The following is a 15,644-nucleotide window of genomic DNA, read 5'->3' on the forward strand; positions in this document are numbered from 1 at the left end:
AAAAAAAATTCTTATGCCGAGTTTACTCTCTCTACCTTATTTACATTTTTGTATTTATATTCTTGCAATTTACCTTTTTAGATAGGTTGCAAGTGCTTTGATTGGTAGAGTAGACACACCAGATAAACCTAGAGCATATCAAGATAGAATTTGATATAGAATTATCTTGTGTTGTTTTTGGAGCTGAAATAGTTCTAAGTGTCCTAATTCAACCTCCTCTTAGGACGTCACCGTTCCCTTTAGGTGTACAACTTGCTGATCGTTTATTTATGAACAAAATAAAGTATGCTGGTTCAGCTATCCTTTCATTTTATTTGAGTTCTTAAACAATAAACATTGTAAAATTTGACATTAATTTAAAAAACTTTTAGTGCCGATGTCACTTTTGAATTGATATAGTAATGTGCAGTTGACCAGAAAATCAGGTAATTCAATTGTGCACTGGGCTCTTTCGAATATTTCTAATATTTGGCTTTCACAATTATCAACAGTGCTTTGTGACCTTTGGCTTTCACAATGATTAACAGTGCTTTGTGACCTTTGGCTTTCACAATGATCAATAGTGCTTTGTGACCTTTGTCCCATCTTCTGAGAACTTGTATATGTAGTTACCTTCCCTATTTTGATATGGTATCTGTGGATGTTCCAAAATTTGTGAAACCTTCTTTCTCGTACATTCAACCCTCAATATCTGCATCATACTGCATTCCATTTGCCAACCAACTGACTAGATGCTTGGATGTGTTTTCCCTTTTGTCTTTGCTTCTCAAGTGATGTGAGTTTTAATTTGTTTATTTATTTATGTTTTGGTCCAAATGAAGATCTAGTAGCTAGAGTAACAAACTTCCACAATGAGGATAAGGGCTATATGGTCTTGGATGGTGATGTTTCGATGTTCCAATTAGGAAGGATATTGTTCATAGAGTTGTACAGTGGCAACTTGCTAAACGACAATAGGTATACCCATAAAATCTCTCTAGAAATGTTCTATGACGTGTTTACTTGATATACTTTTCACAGTTATATATATTTTTATTAAAATTTATTATATATAACTAAATGCATGGTGCGTCCAAGTATGTCGAATAATATGTATCTATCACTTATATAGGCTTATTGATAGTTCTACTCATAGTTATTAAGGCGGTAAGGCGAGATAAAGCGTATGACCCCTATTAACTTTTAAGCGGTAAGGCGTAAGGCGAGACGATGCCTTACTCCTGACTCACACACTCACATATAGGATTATAATATGCAACATGCTAACATATGTGAGCAATCAACAATTCAACATAAGTTTTATAGCAAATAACATAAGTAGCAAATAGCATAGAAGTAGTCCACAGCACAAAAGACATAATAGTAGTTCAACTCTCTCATCTCTCAATATCCATCATCGAACTCATTGGGAATGCTAGTAGAATCATTGTTTTCTCCACCATCTTCGATAGCATTGGAAGCTTCATCACAATCACTCACATCCATGTTGTCATATGGATCTTCTTTCTCATCTTGTTCATTGCCCGAATTATCATGTGGATCTTCTTCCTCATCTTCTTGAACCACCATTTTTCCACGCCTTTGGTAGGTCATAGTCCTAGACCTATTAGCTTGCCTTGGAAGATTGTGGCCTCGAAGCGAGTGTGATACCCCAATGGCCTCGAAACAGAGGAATGAGGGGAGGGAGAGAAATGTTTTACCCCACTGGTCGCGCCACTAAAGCCCCCTCGCTATCCGTTGTCCTTGGCAACCACTCTCCGCCTTCCACCATGCCGCCCCTTCTGCCTTCCGCCGTACCGCCCCTTCCGCTCTCGGCTTAGTATGCCTCTCGATATATTTTCTCTCTCTATTTACTAAACTAATCAAGGGGCCCGGCCGCCGCTTGCCTCTATGGTGTCGCCTTGGCCCCGACTTGCCACCTTGCCACCTTACCGACTCCTTACCTCTAAGGCAGATGCCTTAGGCACCGGCGGTAAGGCAGGGTGATGCCTTGTGCCCCCGGACACGCCTTACCGCTTAGGCGACACCTAAGTGACGCCTTCATTCCCATCTCTAGTGTTCTTGCAACTATTTATGACTCAAGTGGGCAAGTGGAAACATGATTGGATACAAAGGCAACAGCTAAAGCATTAACACTTTAATTTGTTCTTTATTTAAAGTTCATAACTAAGAATTGTGGCTACTGATGCCGAGCTACTAGTTCAGCACATGCAAATGTTGCTTGCTTAATGTCATGCAAATATCTGCATCATAAAAAAATAGATCTTGGAGCATGACTCAAAGCGATATATAGTATTCACTACTATAAAATGAGTCAAAAGTAGCGGCACATCAATGCCAGTTGTACTGGAACCGGAACTGAATATGTATCAGTACCAGTTCTTAAGCTTCCACGTGTGAACAATGAGTGAGCCGCTAAGAACCGGCACTGATACATCAGTGCTGGTTCCAGCCATGAACTGGCACTGATATATCAGTATCAGTGTCGGTTCTAGCCACGAATCGGCACTAATGATTGCTATTATCACAACTTATCTTTAGAAAATCATAACTTTTTCACACGAAGTTGGATGGAGAAAACTTTATATGAAAATTATAGATCTCGATGAGATCTACAACTTTGTAGTTGATAACTTTTAAATTTGAGGTCATTTAAATATCCAAATAATCTTAACAAAGTTTCAGTTGTGTTCGATGACAACTTATCTTAAAAAATTCATAATTTTTCATATGAAGTCGGATGGAGACAAACTTTATGAGAAAATTATAGCTCTCAACGAGATCTACAACTTTGTAGTTGATCAGATTTTTATTTGAGGTTATTTAGATGTCCATATAGCCATTCAAACATTCGATTAGAAGATGTCAAAAGGAAGCCATTCAAACATTCGATTAGAAGATGTCAAAAGGATTGATTTTGCTATTATAATCGAAGACAAATGATAGCTAAGATGGTTAGAGCGGTCACGCGCGAGGGCCTACTGTGAGGTGGTGAGTTTGAGTCCTGGTTGCCGCATGCGAGCAAAAATCACGTGACTTGTGCGGTCGGGAGAGCAGCGTGGCTAGTTGGGTGCCTCTGGTTGCAAAAATGTTTTTGCTTTTTTCGGCCCCAAAATGTTTGAATCGAGTAAAACCATATCAGTGCAGGTTGGTGGCTCCAATCGGCATTGATAGTTGGAGTATCAGTGCCGGTTGGAACCACCAACCGGCACTGATATAGTTTTTAGTGCCGGTTCCACAGAAACAGGGGCTTCATAGCTGGTACTCTTTTTTAGCTATAGGAAAACTTCTTTTTTGAATAGGCCCTCTCTTTTCCAATATAAAAGTTCTAAGAGAGGGCAGCAGAGATCTAGTAGTCTGGTTCACCAGGCTGCCAGTAGGTGGGTATGAAAAGCACGCAGAAGGCAGTAATCGGACATGTAATATGTAATTCCTTCGCCACTAAGCAGTTCTTAAATTGGGTAAGGTAGCTAGAGGTAAAGAGATGAAGAATAAAATCGGAGCAAGGCGCGATCTTTCCTTCTAAACCCGGTGATCCCTACTTCTTTTCGAATCCATCCAAGCCATTCCTTTCACTTACCACTCGTGCATGCCTGACAAAGAGTTGAGTCTAAGTCGTAGATGAAGAGTTCAATAGGTGCCTATGTTGTGACTTCGATCGAGCCCTGGAAGGATAGGATTGTGTTTTTCAGTGAAGTATGCCGTAAGCTTGCGAGCACGAAGAGTTGCTTGCCAAGGTTTCAAAGCGGGCAAGCGATGTCTCTATTTGAGAGGAAGAGACGGCTGGAAAGATTTCATTTAAAGAAAAGGAAGCAGACGGAGGGTTCACACACCTTGCTTTCAAAGGAAAAGGTGTCCTTTCTCGGAGAATAGATCTATATATAGATAGGTTGGTACTTTGATGGGGTGATCAATGCAGATGCTGCGCCCTTTCCTATTCAAATTGATAATTGAAAAAGAAAGGGAAATCCCTTGCCTGAGCACCGACTTTCGGTTCCAGAACCTGAGCGGAACTTTGCTTTCTGTCTTGTGAGCTCCTTTCGGCTTTCAAGCAAAGGGATATCGCCAAGCAAGACGTTTTCTTTGTGGAGAAGAAGAAGCTTGTCTTGACCAATAGCCCTCTCTTGTCTTTCAAGCTTACCTTCATTTGTAATATTCAATATCACTGAATGGGGAAGTGCGCCTGTAGGCCTATTCAGTACGTTTTCTTTCATTTACAAGTATTGTGAAAAAAAAAAGCAAGTAGACCATACTCTTTGATTTTTCTTATCTAGGCTAGTTTTCTCTCTTCTCCCTATTTTCTTTATTAATGAAAGTCTGTTTCCTAAGGAAGTGAAGGATCACGGAAGTCTTTAGCCACCTATTTCATCAAAGCCCCTTACCCTTGCTTCTTTCCCTTTAAACTCTTTGGTACACACTTTATCGAGACTAGGATTTCTGTCTTACAGTCTGCTGGGTAAAACCTATACTCTTTGACCTACCCGAACAAGCATTTTAGGTGAATTCTTTTCCTTTCTACTCAAGGAAATTGACAGCTAGGGTCCTATTTGATTGATCGTTCAGCCTCTATAGTCCACTCTTTCAATATAGGAAGTAGAGAAAAGGATGCAAGCCCAAAGTATAGGAAAATCATCTCATTTCCTGGCAAAAAGCAATCCACTGTGTCGAGGAAGGGAAGAAAGGCTCTGCTTTTGGTATTTATTTATCAAACAAAGACACATTTAAGCGAGCGTGGCAAGGGACTAAGTTTTTGTTGCCGCAAGATAGTAATAAGCATTGGCGGATGCTCGCTAGGCATATTTATTAGTTTAGTTTATTTACAAGTAGGAATTCAAAGATAGCTATTTTAGAGAAAGACTGGAATAGGCAGTCACAGATGTAAGTAGAAGTTTTAGAAGCAGGTAAGGTTTATGCATGACGAGATATGCTAGCTAGAGCTACTTGGTAGTAGAAGAGGAATAGCTTGTGCTTTTCGCGGGATAGCTTCTAAGTATAGACATTCACAGTAGGCACGAATGGGGTAGTTTGAGTTGGTTTCTCGCCAAATAGATTCAAGGATAACTCGATTTGATACTAAGTATGAGAAGGTGCTGAGAACACATACGGGATCAGATAAGGCTAGCAGCTCTAGTATTGGTAATAAATCTGACAAGAAAATACTAGATACACCGTTTGTGGTAAGTCAGTTCATTGAAGATGCTCGTAAGTCTCGTGAATCCAATAATAGGGCTTTAGTAGAGGCGCGAAGCGTGGAGGTTGAGAAATAAAAAGGACACACAGTACCAGACCAAGTAACAAGATCAACCTTACCAAAACTAGATTTTCCAAAGAAAGAGGGGACAGATCCTGATGAGTGGGTGATTCAATGTAACCATTACTTTTCTCTCTGCCCAGTTCCTAATACAAACAAGACTCATATGGTAGTGTTGCAGTTTAGTGGGAAAGCCAGTTCATGGTATAGAGGCTAGAATCTGACCCATGATCACCCCTGATCTAATTGAACTGGTTCAGAGAGTATTCCCAGACGCTAGCAGCCTCACCTCACTGTTGCTGAGGAATGGAAAAGATTGTACCAAGTCCATAATGGTCAATATTCCACACAAAAGGGTCAAATCAAGGGCCTTAGCTTGGAATCTCCTGACTTACCTGAGCATTATTTTCTCACTGTCTGCTTCAGTGACGGTTCAAAACCCGTCACTGATGGTGATTTTGAACCGCCACTGATGTCGTGTTCTGCTGTAGTGTTTCTTGTTGAAGCTTCAGTCATAAAAAAAATAGATCTAGATTTTATATTCTATGTGTGCTAGTGTCTCAAATCTCTGTTTTGATATATTGTTTTTGGTGTCCTGAGCAGGGAACACATTCAACAAAAACTATCAGTGAAGTAAGTGGCACAGGAAGAAAGCCTTACAAGTAAAAAAGGAACCGGGAGAACACGGCATGGAACATTGCATGGCCCTCAGGTTAATATTTCTACTACTTATTATGTCCAAATAGTACATCCAGATATGTGCAGACTTGAAAGTTTTGCAAGCTTTTATTATGATCTTGTTGGATTTTATGAACTAAAGTAAACAAAACTAAAACAATTTTGTGGTGGTGCGACCATGCATGGGCCTAAACCACAAAGCTATCCAATCAAGTTGCAAAAGAAGGTTCAGCATCTGGGGCTGAAGATAGCCTTATCTGCTCGGACTACTAAAGGGAAGGTACATGCTACCTTACCTAGTGCTAATACTTTTTCATCTGCATTTCACTTTGTCATAGTTGGTTCTCCATTTCATTTTATTATATGACAATAATGGTTTAGTGAAGATAATTATGTTGTATATCAATTTGAAAGGTGTTTTGCCATCTCCTCCTTTACCTATTGCTAAAACCAAGAAGTGTAATGTTACATCACTGGATATTAGTGGCAAGAGCCTGTTAGATGTTGGCAGTTTTCTGGGTGCCATACTGACATTGAACATGATACAAAGGTTACATGATGGGATATATTAACCATCATGCAGCAGTTGGTTGCCAGGCTTCCCAATTAATTTGGCAAATGAAATCCATTTGCAAATACAAATATATGGTAGCGCATATGTTATTGTGCAACATCATCCAAAAAAACAATACTAATCCTGCATTTTTTACAAACATAATGGATGATATTTTTCTCTATATAGTTTGCAAACCAAATTTTGTGCTCAAGATCATGTTTTTGATTCTAAATGTGTCTGGTTTTTAACTTTGAACTTACTGCATTTCTTCCTTTGCAATATTTTATGTTGGGTGATGCGCAAGCATTTCTTGTATATGAGTATAATGTTTAAATGTATATGAGTCTAATATTTGCACATTAGAGTTTATTTGTGACTGTTTTGATCTGATGGGGAAAGTTTACATCATTGAGTTTTCTGATTTGGTTATTAAAGTTGTACGGTTTCTTTGATAGCTACTTGTCTTTGAGGACTTGAAAATTCCCAGCCACAAGACAAAGAACATTGTGAACTATATAAGCCATATGGATGACACAAAGAAGGTTTTGTTGGTTGATGGAGGTGATATTGATACAAAGTTAAAGCTGGCTACTCAAAATCTTCATTATGTGAATGTGCTTCCTTCAATCGTAAGTGGCTCACTATTGCTTGCTTTCTAAATCTTGAACAACATCTATGCTTCACATTACAAGTTTTTCTCTCCTGAGTCCCTAGAGCAAGTGGACGAGCAGGTAGCCTGATGACAAAACCTCCAAGGTGGGAGTGAGCCGATAGGGGTTCAAGCCCCCATCCTGCACACCCCCGTTGAGGCATCCAACGAATGCCAGGTAAAGGAGGGCTCTGGTCTGGAAAAAAAAGTCCCTAGAGCAATAACCTAATACTTAGCAATGTTTTTTTATATGCAGTACCTTAACGTTTACAACATCCTACAGCATGACACCTTTGTGATGACTCGAGATGTTGTTATTAGGATCATTGAGCGGATGCATACCCCCGTCAACCGCTAGTCGTGGTTATGGAGGACTCAATTCATGCCATTTGGGTCAATTCCACTAACTTTGTATCAGTATGAAATAACTGCAACATTTGAATGGATGCCATCAAAATGTGATGGCGATGGACTTCTGTTGCCATGTTGCATGACTTTTGGAGCTGAAAAAAATCGGTTTTGAATATGTTAGGCTGTTGTTTATGTTTCTTTTGAAGTCTATGCGGGCAGTTATAGTTGCGCACTCATGTTTTGCCAAATCCCTTCGTCTAAAACAGATATTAAACCTATCTCTTGCGTATTTTTGGCTCCGTATAATGTAATTTTAGCCTAGATTTTGATCTTTGATCTACTAGCATCATCAAAATTCTAACTTGTGGATTGATTTAGAAGAATTAGAACCATGCCCATGAAATGCATGAAAATTATTTTTCACCCTGACTTTCCTGATGCCCTTATCTGTCTTTTTTCTCTATCGCCAAAGAAAGAAGACGGAAAAAACCCTGGCCTCCTAAAAACGGCAGCCAACCGTCCAAAACCGGAAGGAAGGCGAAACCCAAAAATGAACTCCTACCGCGCGTCCTCCTCCCCCGGGCCCACCACCCCATTTCTATACCTCCCCCACCCCGCGCGCACGTGCGTCTCCTCCCCGCGCCGCGGATGCGCACGTGCCGTCCCCCGCCATGGCCGACGCCGACGACCCCCCTCCCCCGCTCTGCCCCCTCTGCGGCCAACCCACCGCTTCCGCCTCGCCGCAGCAGTCGGCGGCGGCCAATGCGTCCCCGGCAAGGCCGCCGCTGAAGAGGAGGCCCCCGCCCGAGGCGCCCCCCGCGGTGGTGCGAGTGGAGATCGGCGATGAGGCGGTGGCGCTGCGCGACGCGCTGGCGCGGCAGCAGGCCGCGCTTGGGGACCTGCAGGCCGAGCTCGACGCGGAGCGCGGGGCCGCCGCGGGCGCCGCCAGCGAGGCCATGACCATGATCCTGCGCCTGCAGCGGGAGAAGGCCGAGGCAATGATGGAGGCGCGCCAGTTCCGCCGCTACGCCGAGGAGAAGATGTCCCACGACGCCGCTGAGCTGTCCGCGCTAGAGGAAGCGCTCGCCAAGCGCGAGGCCGCGCTGCGCGCGCTCCAGCAGACGCCCCGCCATCCCAGCGCCGCCGCCGCGTCGGGGGCGTCCACCCCGCGGCCCACCTGCGTCACGCCGCGCCCGCCCGCCTCGCCCTCGCCCTCTGCGTCGGCGTCCGGCGGCTACTACCCAGCGCTGCGGTGCTGCATCGACCACCCGCGCACCGCGTCCGAGGCCGACGCGCTCGACGCGCAGACCCCGCGCGATCAGCTCACCCGGCTCGCCCACCGCGTCCACTTGCTCGAGCGCGGCGCCGGCGCGCCCCTGACGGCCACCACCACCACGCCCATCATCCGCGTCGCGCCGGGCTCCGCCTTCCCTCTCCACGCGCGCGCCTACTCCGACGACAGCCTCGACTTCTGCGACGGCGAGTACTTCCCGGACGACGACTGCGGCGCCAGCGACCGGGTGTATACTGTCGACGCCATCCACGGCGGTGGCAGCGCGCCCCTGGCGATGCCCGAAGGCTCTTGCTGCGGCGGCACGCCGATGGGGAGCGACTGCTGCGGCGGCTCGCCGTGGGCGGAGGACGAGGAGGTGCGCCGGCTCAGCGCGCGGATGCAGGCGCTGGAGGCGGACCGGGAGTCCATGCGCCAGGCCATCATCTCCATGAGCGCTGAGAAGGCGCAGGTCGTGCTGCTCAAGGAGATCGCGCAGAAGCTCTGCAGGGAGGCCGCCGCGCCACCACTTCCGGCTGTGCCCATGGCGCAGCAACACTTCTACAAAGGGGGAAACGCGGCGCCGGCCATGACCGTCACTGTGCGGCCGCCACGACACCCGCCGGTGCTCATGCAGAGGAGGGTGGTGAAGAGGACGTCATTCTTTGCTGTAGTGGTCAAGGTAATCTCTTGTGATCCTACCAATGCCCAAGATTTCTATCTAGCTTGCTTGGTGTCCTAATTGTCTTTCGATTACGGAAAGCTGTTGCAGTGTGGCATTAACCATTATACTTTCCGCATATATATGCTGCAAATGTGCATCAACAGGAACAGTTTCTGAATCAGCATAATTCCTTAGAATTTGAATTGTAATTATTAGTTATATATGCTTCCGGTTAGTATGGAACTTGTTTATATTAAGTTCTTCTGAGTATGCTGATGGTGAAATCCTGCTCACACATCTATTTCTGAGAAGGATGATAGGTTTGGTGAATGCTGATTGTGAACACATGATACTTTCATTGTACCTACACAATGTTGCTCAGATTTGGGACAGGTGCTTGTAATTGATCCTGTTAATATACTCCAATCCTCTGCCATTTGATGATGATGAGCATGGGATGTAGTTTATATGCTTATTATTCACTGGTAACTTACTACTCAGGATTTCTTATGTTTTTTTTGGCTTATATTACTGAACTTGTGGAGCGCTATTGCATTTCTCTCTTTGTTTTCATCTTTAGATAGTATTGACTGCGAGTGTCATAAAGTAACCTTTTTGTAATTCAACAAGTTTAGCTCAGTTGTTGTTGCTATTTCTGAAGAACTTTTTTCATTGTGACTCTCCATCCATGTCATTATTTAAGAATGTATACTATCAACTTTTAGCCATAGTATGACATCTGAAGCCCAATTTTTTGCCAAAAGCCTCCAGCACCCAAAAAAAAAAAAAGCAAAAGTAGCAGCAAGACCGTGCGGGAACCTCTTCCACCGTTGTTTGCCTTAGAAAAATAGCGGCTGAAAATAGAAGCTAATTGGCTTGCTTTTAATTATCTTCAGTGGGTCACATCGATCATTTGGTGGCGAAGGAAATCATCCCGTATCAAGTGAGTTAATCCGCAATATCTTTGTTACTTCTGTTGCGCATAGCTTTCTTTTCACCATTGTTCTTCACCGATGGTTTGCAGGTACCCCATTGGCCAGAGCGGTAACAACGTGGGGTTGCTCCTGCTGCTTGACAAGGCTCCCAGGGCAGGGCACGGGCATCAGAGACCTCCCAAGAAAATCTAGCCTCCAAATGAGCCGTCCAGTCAATACGTAAGGCTCATTTGTTTGTGAAACACACAGGTGGCTTTCGCATTGTTGCCGCTTTCGCGTTCGTCTATTGATCGTGTCCGATAATGTAGCTTTTACGAATGGAATCCATTTTCCCTTTTTCTTTTTTGTGTCAACATTTTCTTCATGTTTTGCTCGCTCTGATGTTCTTTGCACCATCGGTATGGAACGGATTACTTGTACAGAGTAGGATACCAGTGGAGCGTTTTACATTGTGGCCAGAAGTTAACTCGGTGCAGAATCTCTCATGGAATCAATGTTCATAAAAATTCACTGCAGAATGCTTCTGGTTTCAGTAATATTTGCGATTTTAACAGCTTATTCAAACTGTTTTAGCAGATACAGGATGATATATGATATATCTGAAAGCTAAAAATCAGGTATACAGCAACACATCGTGACAAATATGTTGAATTTTGAATAGCAAATTTCTACAAGAGGGCAACTGGATAAGGGACGTACGATCATATGAATTTGAACTCATACTGTGGCTCATATATTAATTGTGGTTTCTAACATAAATATATCATTTCTCACACAAGATTTTCTTCTACCCAATCTCAAGTGAGTGCATACATATATAAGCTACAGGCAGAAATTAACATTTGTAATTCATGCTGTTGACGATCTGACTCTCAAATATGTTAATTTACACATTCACTCCTGCGCAAGGTTTACAAATTTGTTTCATAGTTGAAAATGGGACCCACCGAATTTCCTAAATTCGTGAATGTCGGAAAAACTGCTTAAAATTCGGCTAAATTCACTGGGTCAAATTTGTAAAATTCGGTGAGAATTCGACCGAATCGACCATTTGGTAGCCGCTCGAATTCAACCCAAAACCGATCTAATTACACCGAAAACTGACCACATTTTTCAAATTTTCCGCAATTAAATGCATTTCAAACAAACCCGATTTACCAAGCACATTTCCCGAATTGCAGTGAAGTTCAACAAGAAAACTTAAAAATGGCTCAACCTTGTAAAATCAATAACTAATTCATCTGAGCTTCAAATTAAGTGAAACAAATTTTTTTTGGTTTCCTTGTAAAATGATCTACATGATAAAAGTATTTATACTCATAAAAAGTTGAATATTGTTTTTTGAGAAAATGTATTTGCTAAACCTAGTTAAATGCATAGTTAATTCTTTGCTAATCCAAAAATCATGAAACAAATTTTGTTAGTCTTCTTACATGATCCTATGTCTTTTAAAAATACATGAACTCATGAAATAGTTATTGTAACATGCATGATTGTGTAAATGTGTTGCAACTAGATTAATTCATAACTCACCCATCACACCTCCAAAATTAGTGAAACCACTTTTATTAGTTTACTTATACTATTATTTATGTAGGAAAAATACTGTAACACATGAAAACATTAGTTACAGTGTTTTTTCTTAGCATGTTCACTTTATGCTTGTGAACTTTGTAAAAATCATGGAACAATTAATAAAACTCTAAATGAAGTGAAATAAATTTTGAAGATCCTCTTGAGATATGCTCTACACACAAAAAAAAAATGTGTTTGTATGTTAATCTTTTCCTTAATATGATGGGCCAAATCATACTGTTCATACAGCCCATTTCAGTATTTTTCTTTTTTTAAAACTTCTTCTCCATGAAATATGATGCAAATGATATTATTTTTAAAAAAAATAATACACAGAAGGTCTTAGAATTGTATTTGATATTTTTAGAATTTTTGAGTTTTTTTTAATTTTTAAATTCAAATTCGAAAATCGGTCGAATTCAAAATGCGGTGCAGACCGAATTGGTCGAATATCGTGAATTTCGACTGGTTTTTGACAAATTTTGAAACCTTGCCCATGCATCGCATCTGCCTTTGGAGAGGGTGGTGGCGAAAACCCCCTACTATCTCCAAAAATTCCTGGACCCGTTCGTCTTCGTTGTGTGCTTCTCCTCGCTCATCCCTGGAAAATCGTCTCCCGCATTCTTCTCTTATCTGCAGATGGAAATGAAATCAGAAGGATTAATAAGAAAACATTAACATAAAGACAAAACAATTGAGCAAATTTCTGCACTTATTTGCAAATGGGTTGTTCTAACAGAGAACAATAGTAGTCAAATTCTCTTGATAGCCGAATCAGTTAGATCACTGATGATACAAGTGTAATCAATGTAAGTTATCAATGAATAGTTCTTGGAATGGACCGTTACCTAATATCTAACAGTACAAAGGATTCTACATGCACATTTTGCATATGCATAAGTGCACAGCTAATCTACACTACTTTTATCTGCCTATTATTGCAAGGAAAATTCAATATATCTTTGTAATACATTCATAGAAATCCAATTTATGCATAAGTTAAGGTTCTTCAGGATATGAAACAAGTATAATTACCATACAGTATATTCTTACAGTATGAGATCAAAAAGAAAAGGTTAGTGCTTCTTTTTTAGCCCTTATAAAAAAAGCGAATTTGAACCTCTTTCAAACTCATGCCATGTGAATTCAGAAAAACACAATTTCTTAAAACATGCACTATTACAAGCAAATCAGGTCATTTGCTACTATATTTTCAAATATGCCTTGGCTTCTGAATTGGACTATACCCAGTTATCCTCACAGCATGCTGAACTTCAAACACCACAGCAGGCAGCACAGAAAGTCACTTTCATGGTGAACCAAAGTTTCTAACTAAATATATATCTTAGTTTCCATTATATAAGTGAAATAGCAAAACTGAAAAAATCATGCTCATCATTGGCAAGATGAACATGATAGTACCGCATAAGCAACTGCAGCTGAGGATGGTCTCCAGTTGATCACATTTAGCCTGTTAGCCTCTGCAAGCTTGAAACTCTCGCTTCTCTTCACAAACTCGTAAATTGATTCCCTTGTCTGATTGCAGGCAGGAGTTTTTAAGACGTACTCATACATTAATTGAGACGACGATGACTATGAGACCAGTTTAGTCATAAAAACGAGCATACAAAAAACAAGTAGAGAGGATAAAACATTTGGTAAAAGAGCAGGAAAAGTGTAAGTAATCACCTTACACTCTGATGCAGCAACAGCCCCCAAACATCCCATGGGGTTGGTTTGGCACCTCTTGATCGCAAAAAATCATGAACTTCAAAGTTTGTAAGGACCCCGCATTTGCTCTCTCTCTGCAGCACAACAGTGAACACCGGTTATTCCAAGCATTAAAATGGCTGATAAGCACCGCACCACAAGAAATAGAAAATCCACGGTGCAGTCCTATGCACTCGGGGTCATTCACACCATTGAGGAACACATTTGGAGCAACTCACAACAGGAAGCCCGATAGGAGATTTTGAGGTTGAATACTGAACAATCTAACAGAATGATTATCACAACACTTTATCACCCATTTACCATTAAAATTCCTAACAGCTTAGACAGTAAATTCTCGGAAGATCATCACTCAAGGAAATTCTTGTTAAACCTAGCTGAACATGGATATCGATAGCGCACATGTGAGGCGTATCCTGGATCCCTTTTTCAGGAAACCTCATAGACCAAAAGTCCAGGTCCAAGATTGGCAGCTTAGCATAGCATACGAGTAACAACTAACAACGAACAAACAGAATGTCACAGGTCGGTGAGGGATGGGTACTAACATCTTCATTGCTGCAGCAGGCCAGGGGTGGACTTCAGTTCAACCTCCAAACTTTTGGGGAAAATAATCAGCACCCGCACCTTGTCTGGATTGAGCTTGCGCGCTGGGGACATTACGTGAAAAACGGACAAAAGAGACAAATTTAGTGATGAGTTATTATACGATTCATCACTTATGTGGTCTCGGATCGAGACCGGTTATAAACTCATTACAGATAACAGGTAATAGGTGATAGATCATAGTATTACCCGTCACCTATGACATAAGTAACGGGTAACGATTAAACCCATCACTTATAATCTGGTCATAAGTGATGGGTCTCATTGCACCAATCATAAGTAATGTATCATGTTACGACCTGTCACTTATGACTTGGTATAGGTGATAAGTCTCTCTACACCAGTAATAATATGGCATGTCACTTATAATAAGTAATAAGTGACGGGTAATCTTATAACCTATCATTTTTTACTCAGATCTGTTATAAGAGCTGATCAACTACTGTGCGTGCCGAACAGTTGCTGAACAGTATTGCGCATAGTAGCTGGTGATTTTCTCTAGTTCCGGTAAAGACTCTCTAATATCTTATTGATTTAAAGTTTGGATTGGTACTATGTCTTTAAAAGTTTGCATCTCCTCCTTTCCTCTCCTTCTCTAAACCGTAATTGATAGATTTTTTGTGCTTTGAGTTGTAATCGATTGTTTTGTATCTTTATCAAAAATCTTAGTACAAATGAGTTGTATTTATGTTAGATTTGATACCAAGTTTGTCCGATCTACCGCGAGATGCCACAGATCTAGTGTAATCGTATGGAATTTCTAATCGCATGTTTAATCATGCAATTAAGGTAATTGTTAATGAAGAATGAATATTTTTATATTAATTATAGATGGTAGACAGAAGTTGGATGCATCTTGAGACCTAAATTTGTATGGAGTACCTGAGTGGGGTGAAGCATTTCATGAGTACTGCTTTAGCGGATATGAAAGATCATGGTAAAACGACAATATATTGTCCATGTCAAGATTGCAAGAATGATAAGAAATTCTTGAAACCAGACAATATCCATGCACACTTGATCATGCGTGGATTTAAAAAGAATTATATATGTTGGAACAAACATGGTGAGGAAAGCTTTAACAAGGGAGATATGGATTGGGACCTCCATACCCACAATAGATCAAGGACTTATATCTGGTGAAATAGATTATGATATCAGAGACGAGGACATATTAGGTTTCAATGATAATGACCTCGAAGATTTTGTGAAGAATATAGACCAGATGGTACGGGATATCGAGCGACACGACAAGTATAACAATAGTGAGTTTGTTAAATTCCAGGAATTTATGTAGGATTCCAAGTCGCCCCTTTATCCTTACTGTAAGGAGAAGTACAGAGGGATATTTAGAAACCTAAAGCTTCTACAGCTGAAG

General features: G+C 41.4%; 1 protein-coding gene and 2 pseudogenes across 1 annotated transcript; 2 read left to right on the top strand and 1 right to left on the bottom strand.

Annotated features, from left to right (window-relative positions):
• The first annotated feature begins 853 nt into the window (after nt 1-853).
• On the top strand, nt 854-7,492 carry LOC133906636 (uncharacterized; annotated as a pseudogene).
• Nucleotides 7,493-8,156: 664 nt separating this feature from the next.
• On the top strand, nt 8,157-10,657 carry LOC133905762 (myosin-binding protein 7-like). Its single transcript, XM_062347524.1, has 3 exons — nt 8,157-9,437; nt 10,316-10,362; nt 10,444-10,657. Exons 1-3 carry the CDS (start codon nt 8,157-8,159, stop codon nt 10,544-10,546), a joined length of 1,431 nt encoding a protein of 476 aa, XP_062203508.1. The 3' UTR covers nt 10,547-10,657.
• A 591-nt stretch (nt 10,658-11,248) lies between these two features.
• On the bottom strand, nt 11,249-13,758 carry LOC133906015 (uncharacterized; annotated as a pseudogene).
• Nucleotides 13,759-15,644: the final 1,886 nt, after the last annotated feature.

The sequence above is a fragment of the Phragmites australis genome, chromosome 23 (assembly GCF_958298935.1).
Source record: "Phragmites australis chromosome 23, lpPhrAust1.1, whole genome shotgun sequence".
Classification (NCBI taxonomy): domain Eukaryota; kingdom Viridiplantae; phylum Streptophyta; class Magnoliopsida; order Poales; family Poaceae; genus Phragmites; species Phragmites australis.

Excerpts from the sequence above, each read along its gene's own strand:
- LOC133905762 (XM_062347524.1), top strand. The coding sequence starts at position 8,157 with ATGGCCGACGCCGACGACCCCCCTCCCCCGCTCTGCCCCCTCTGCGGC. Across the intron at positions 9,438-10,315 it reads TCTTTGCTGTAGTGGTCAAG|TGGGTCACATCGATCATTTG; the intron begins GTAATCTCTTGT and ends AATTATCTTCAG. Across the intron at positions 10,363-10,443 it reads AGGAAATCATCCCGTATCAA|GTACCCCATTGGCCAGAGCG; the intron begins GTGAGTTAATCC and ends GATGGTTTGCAG.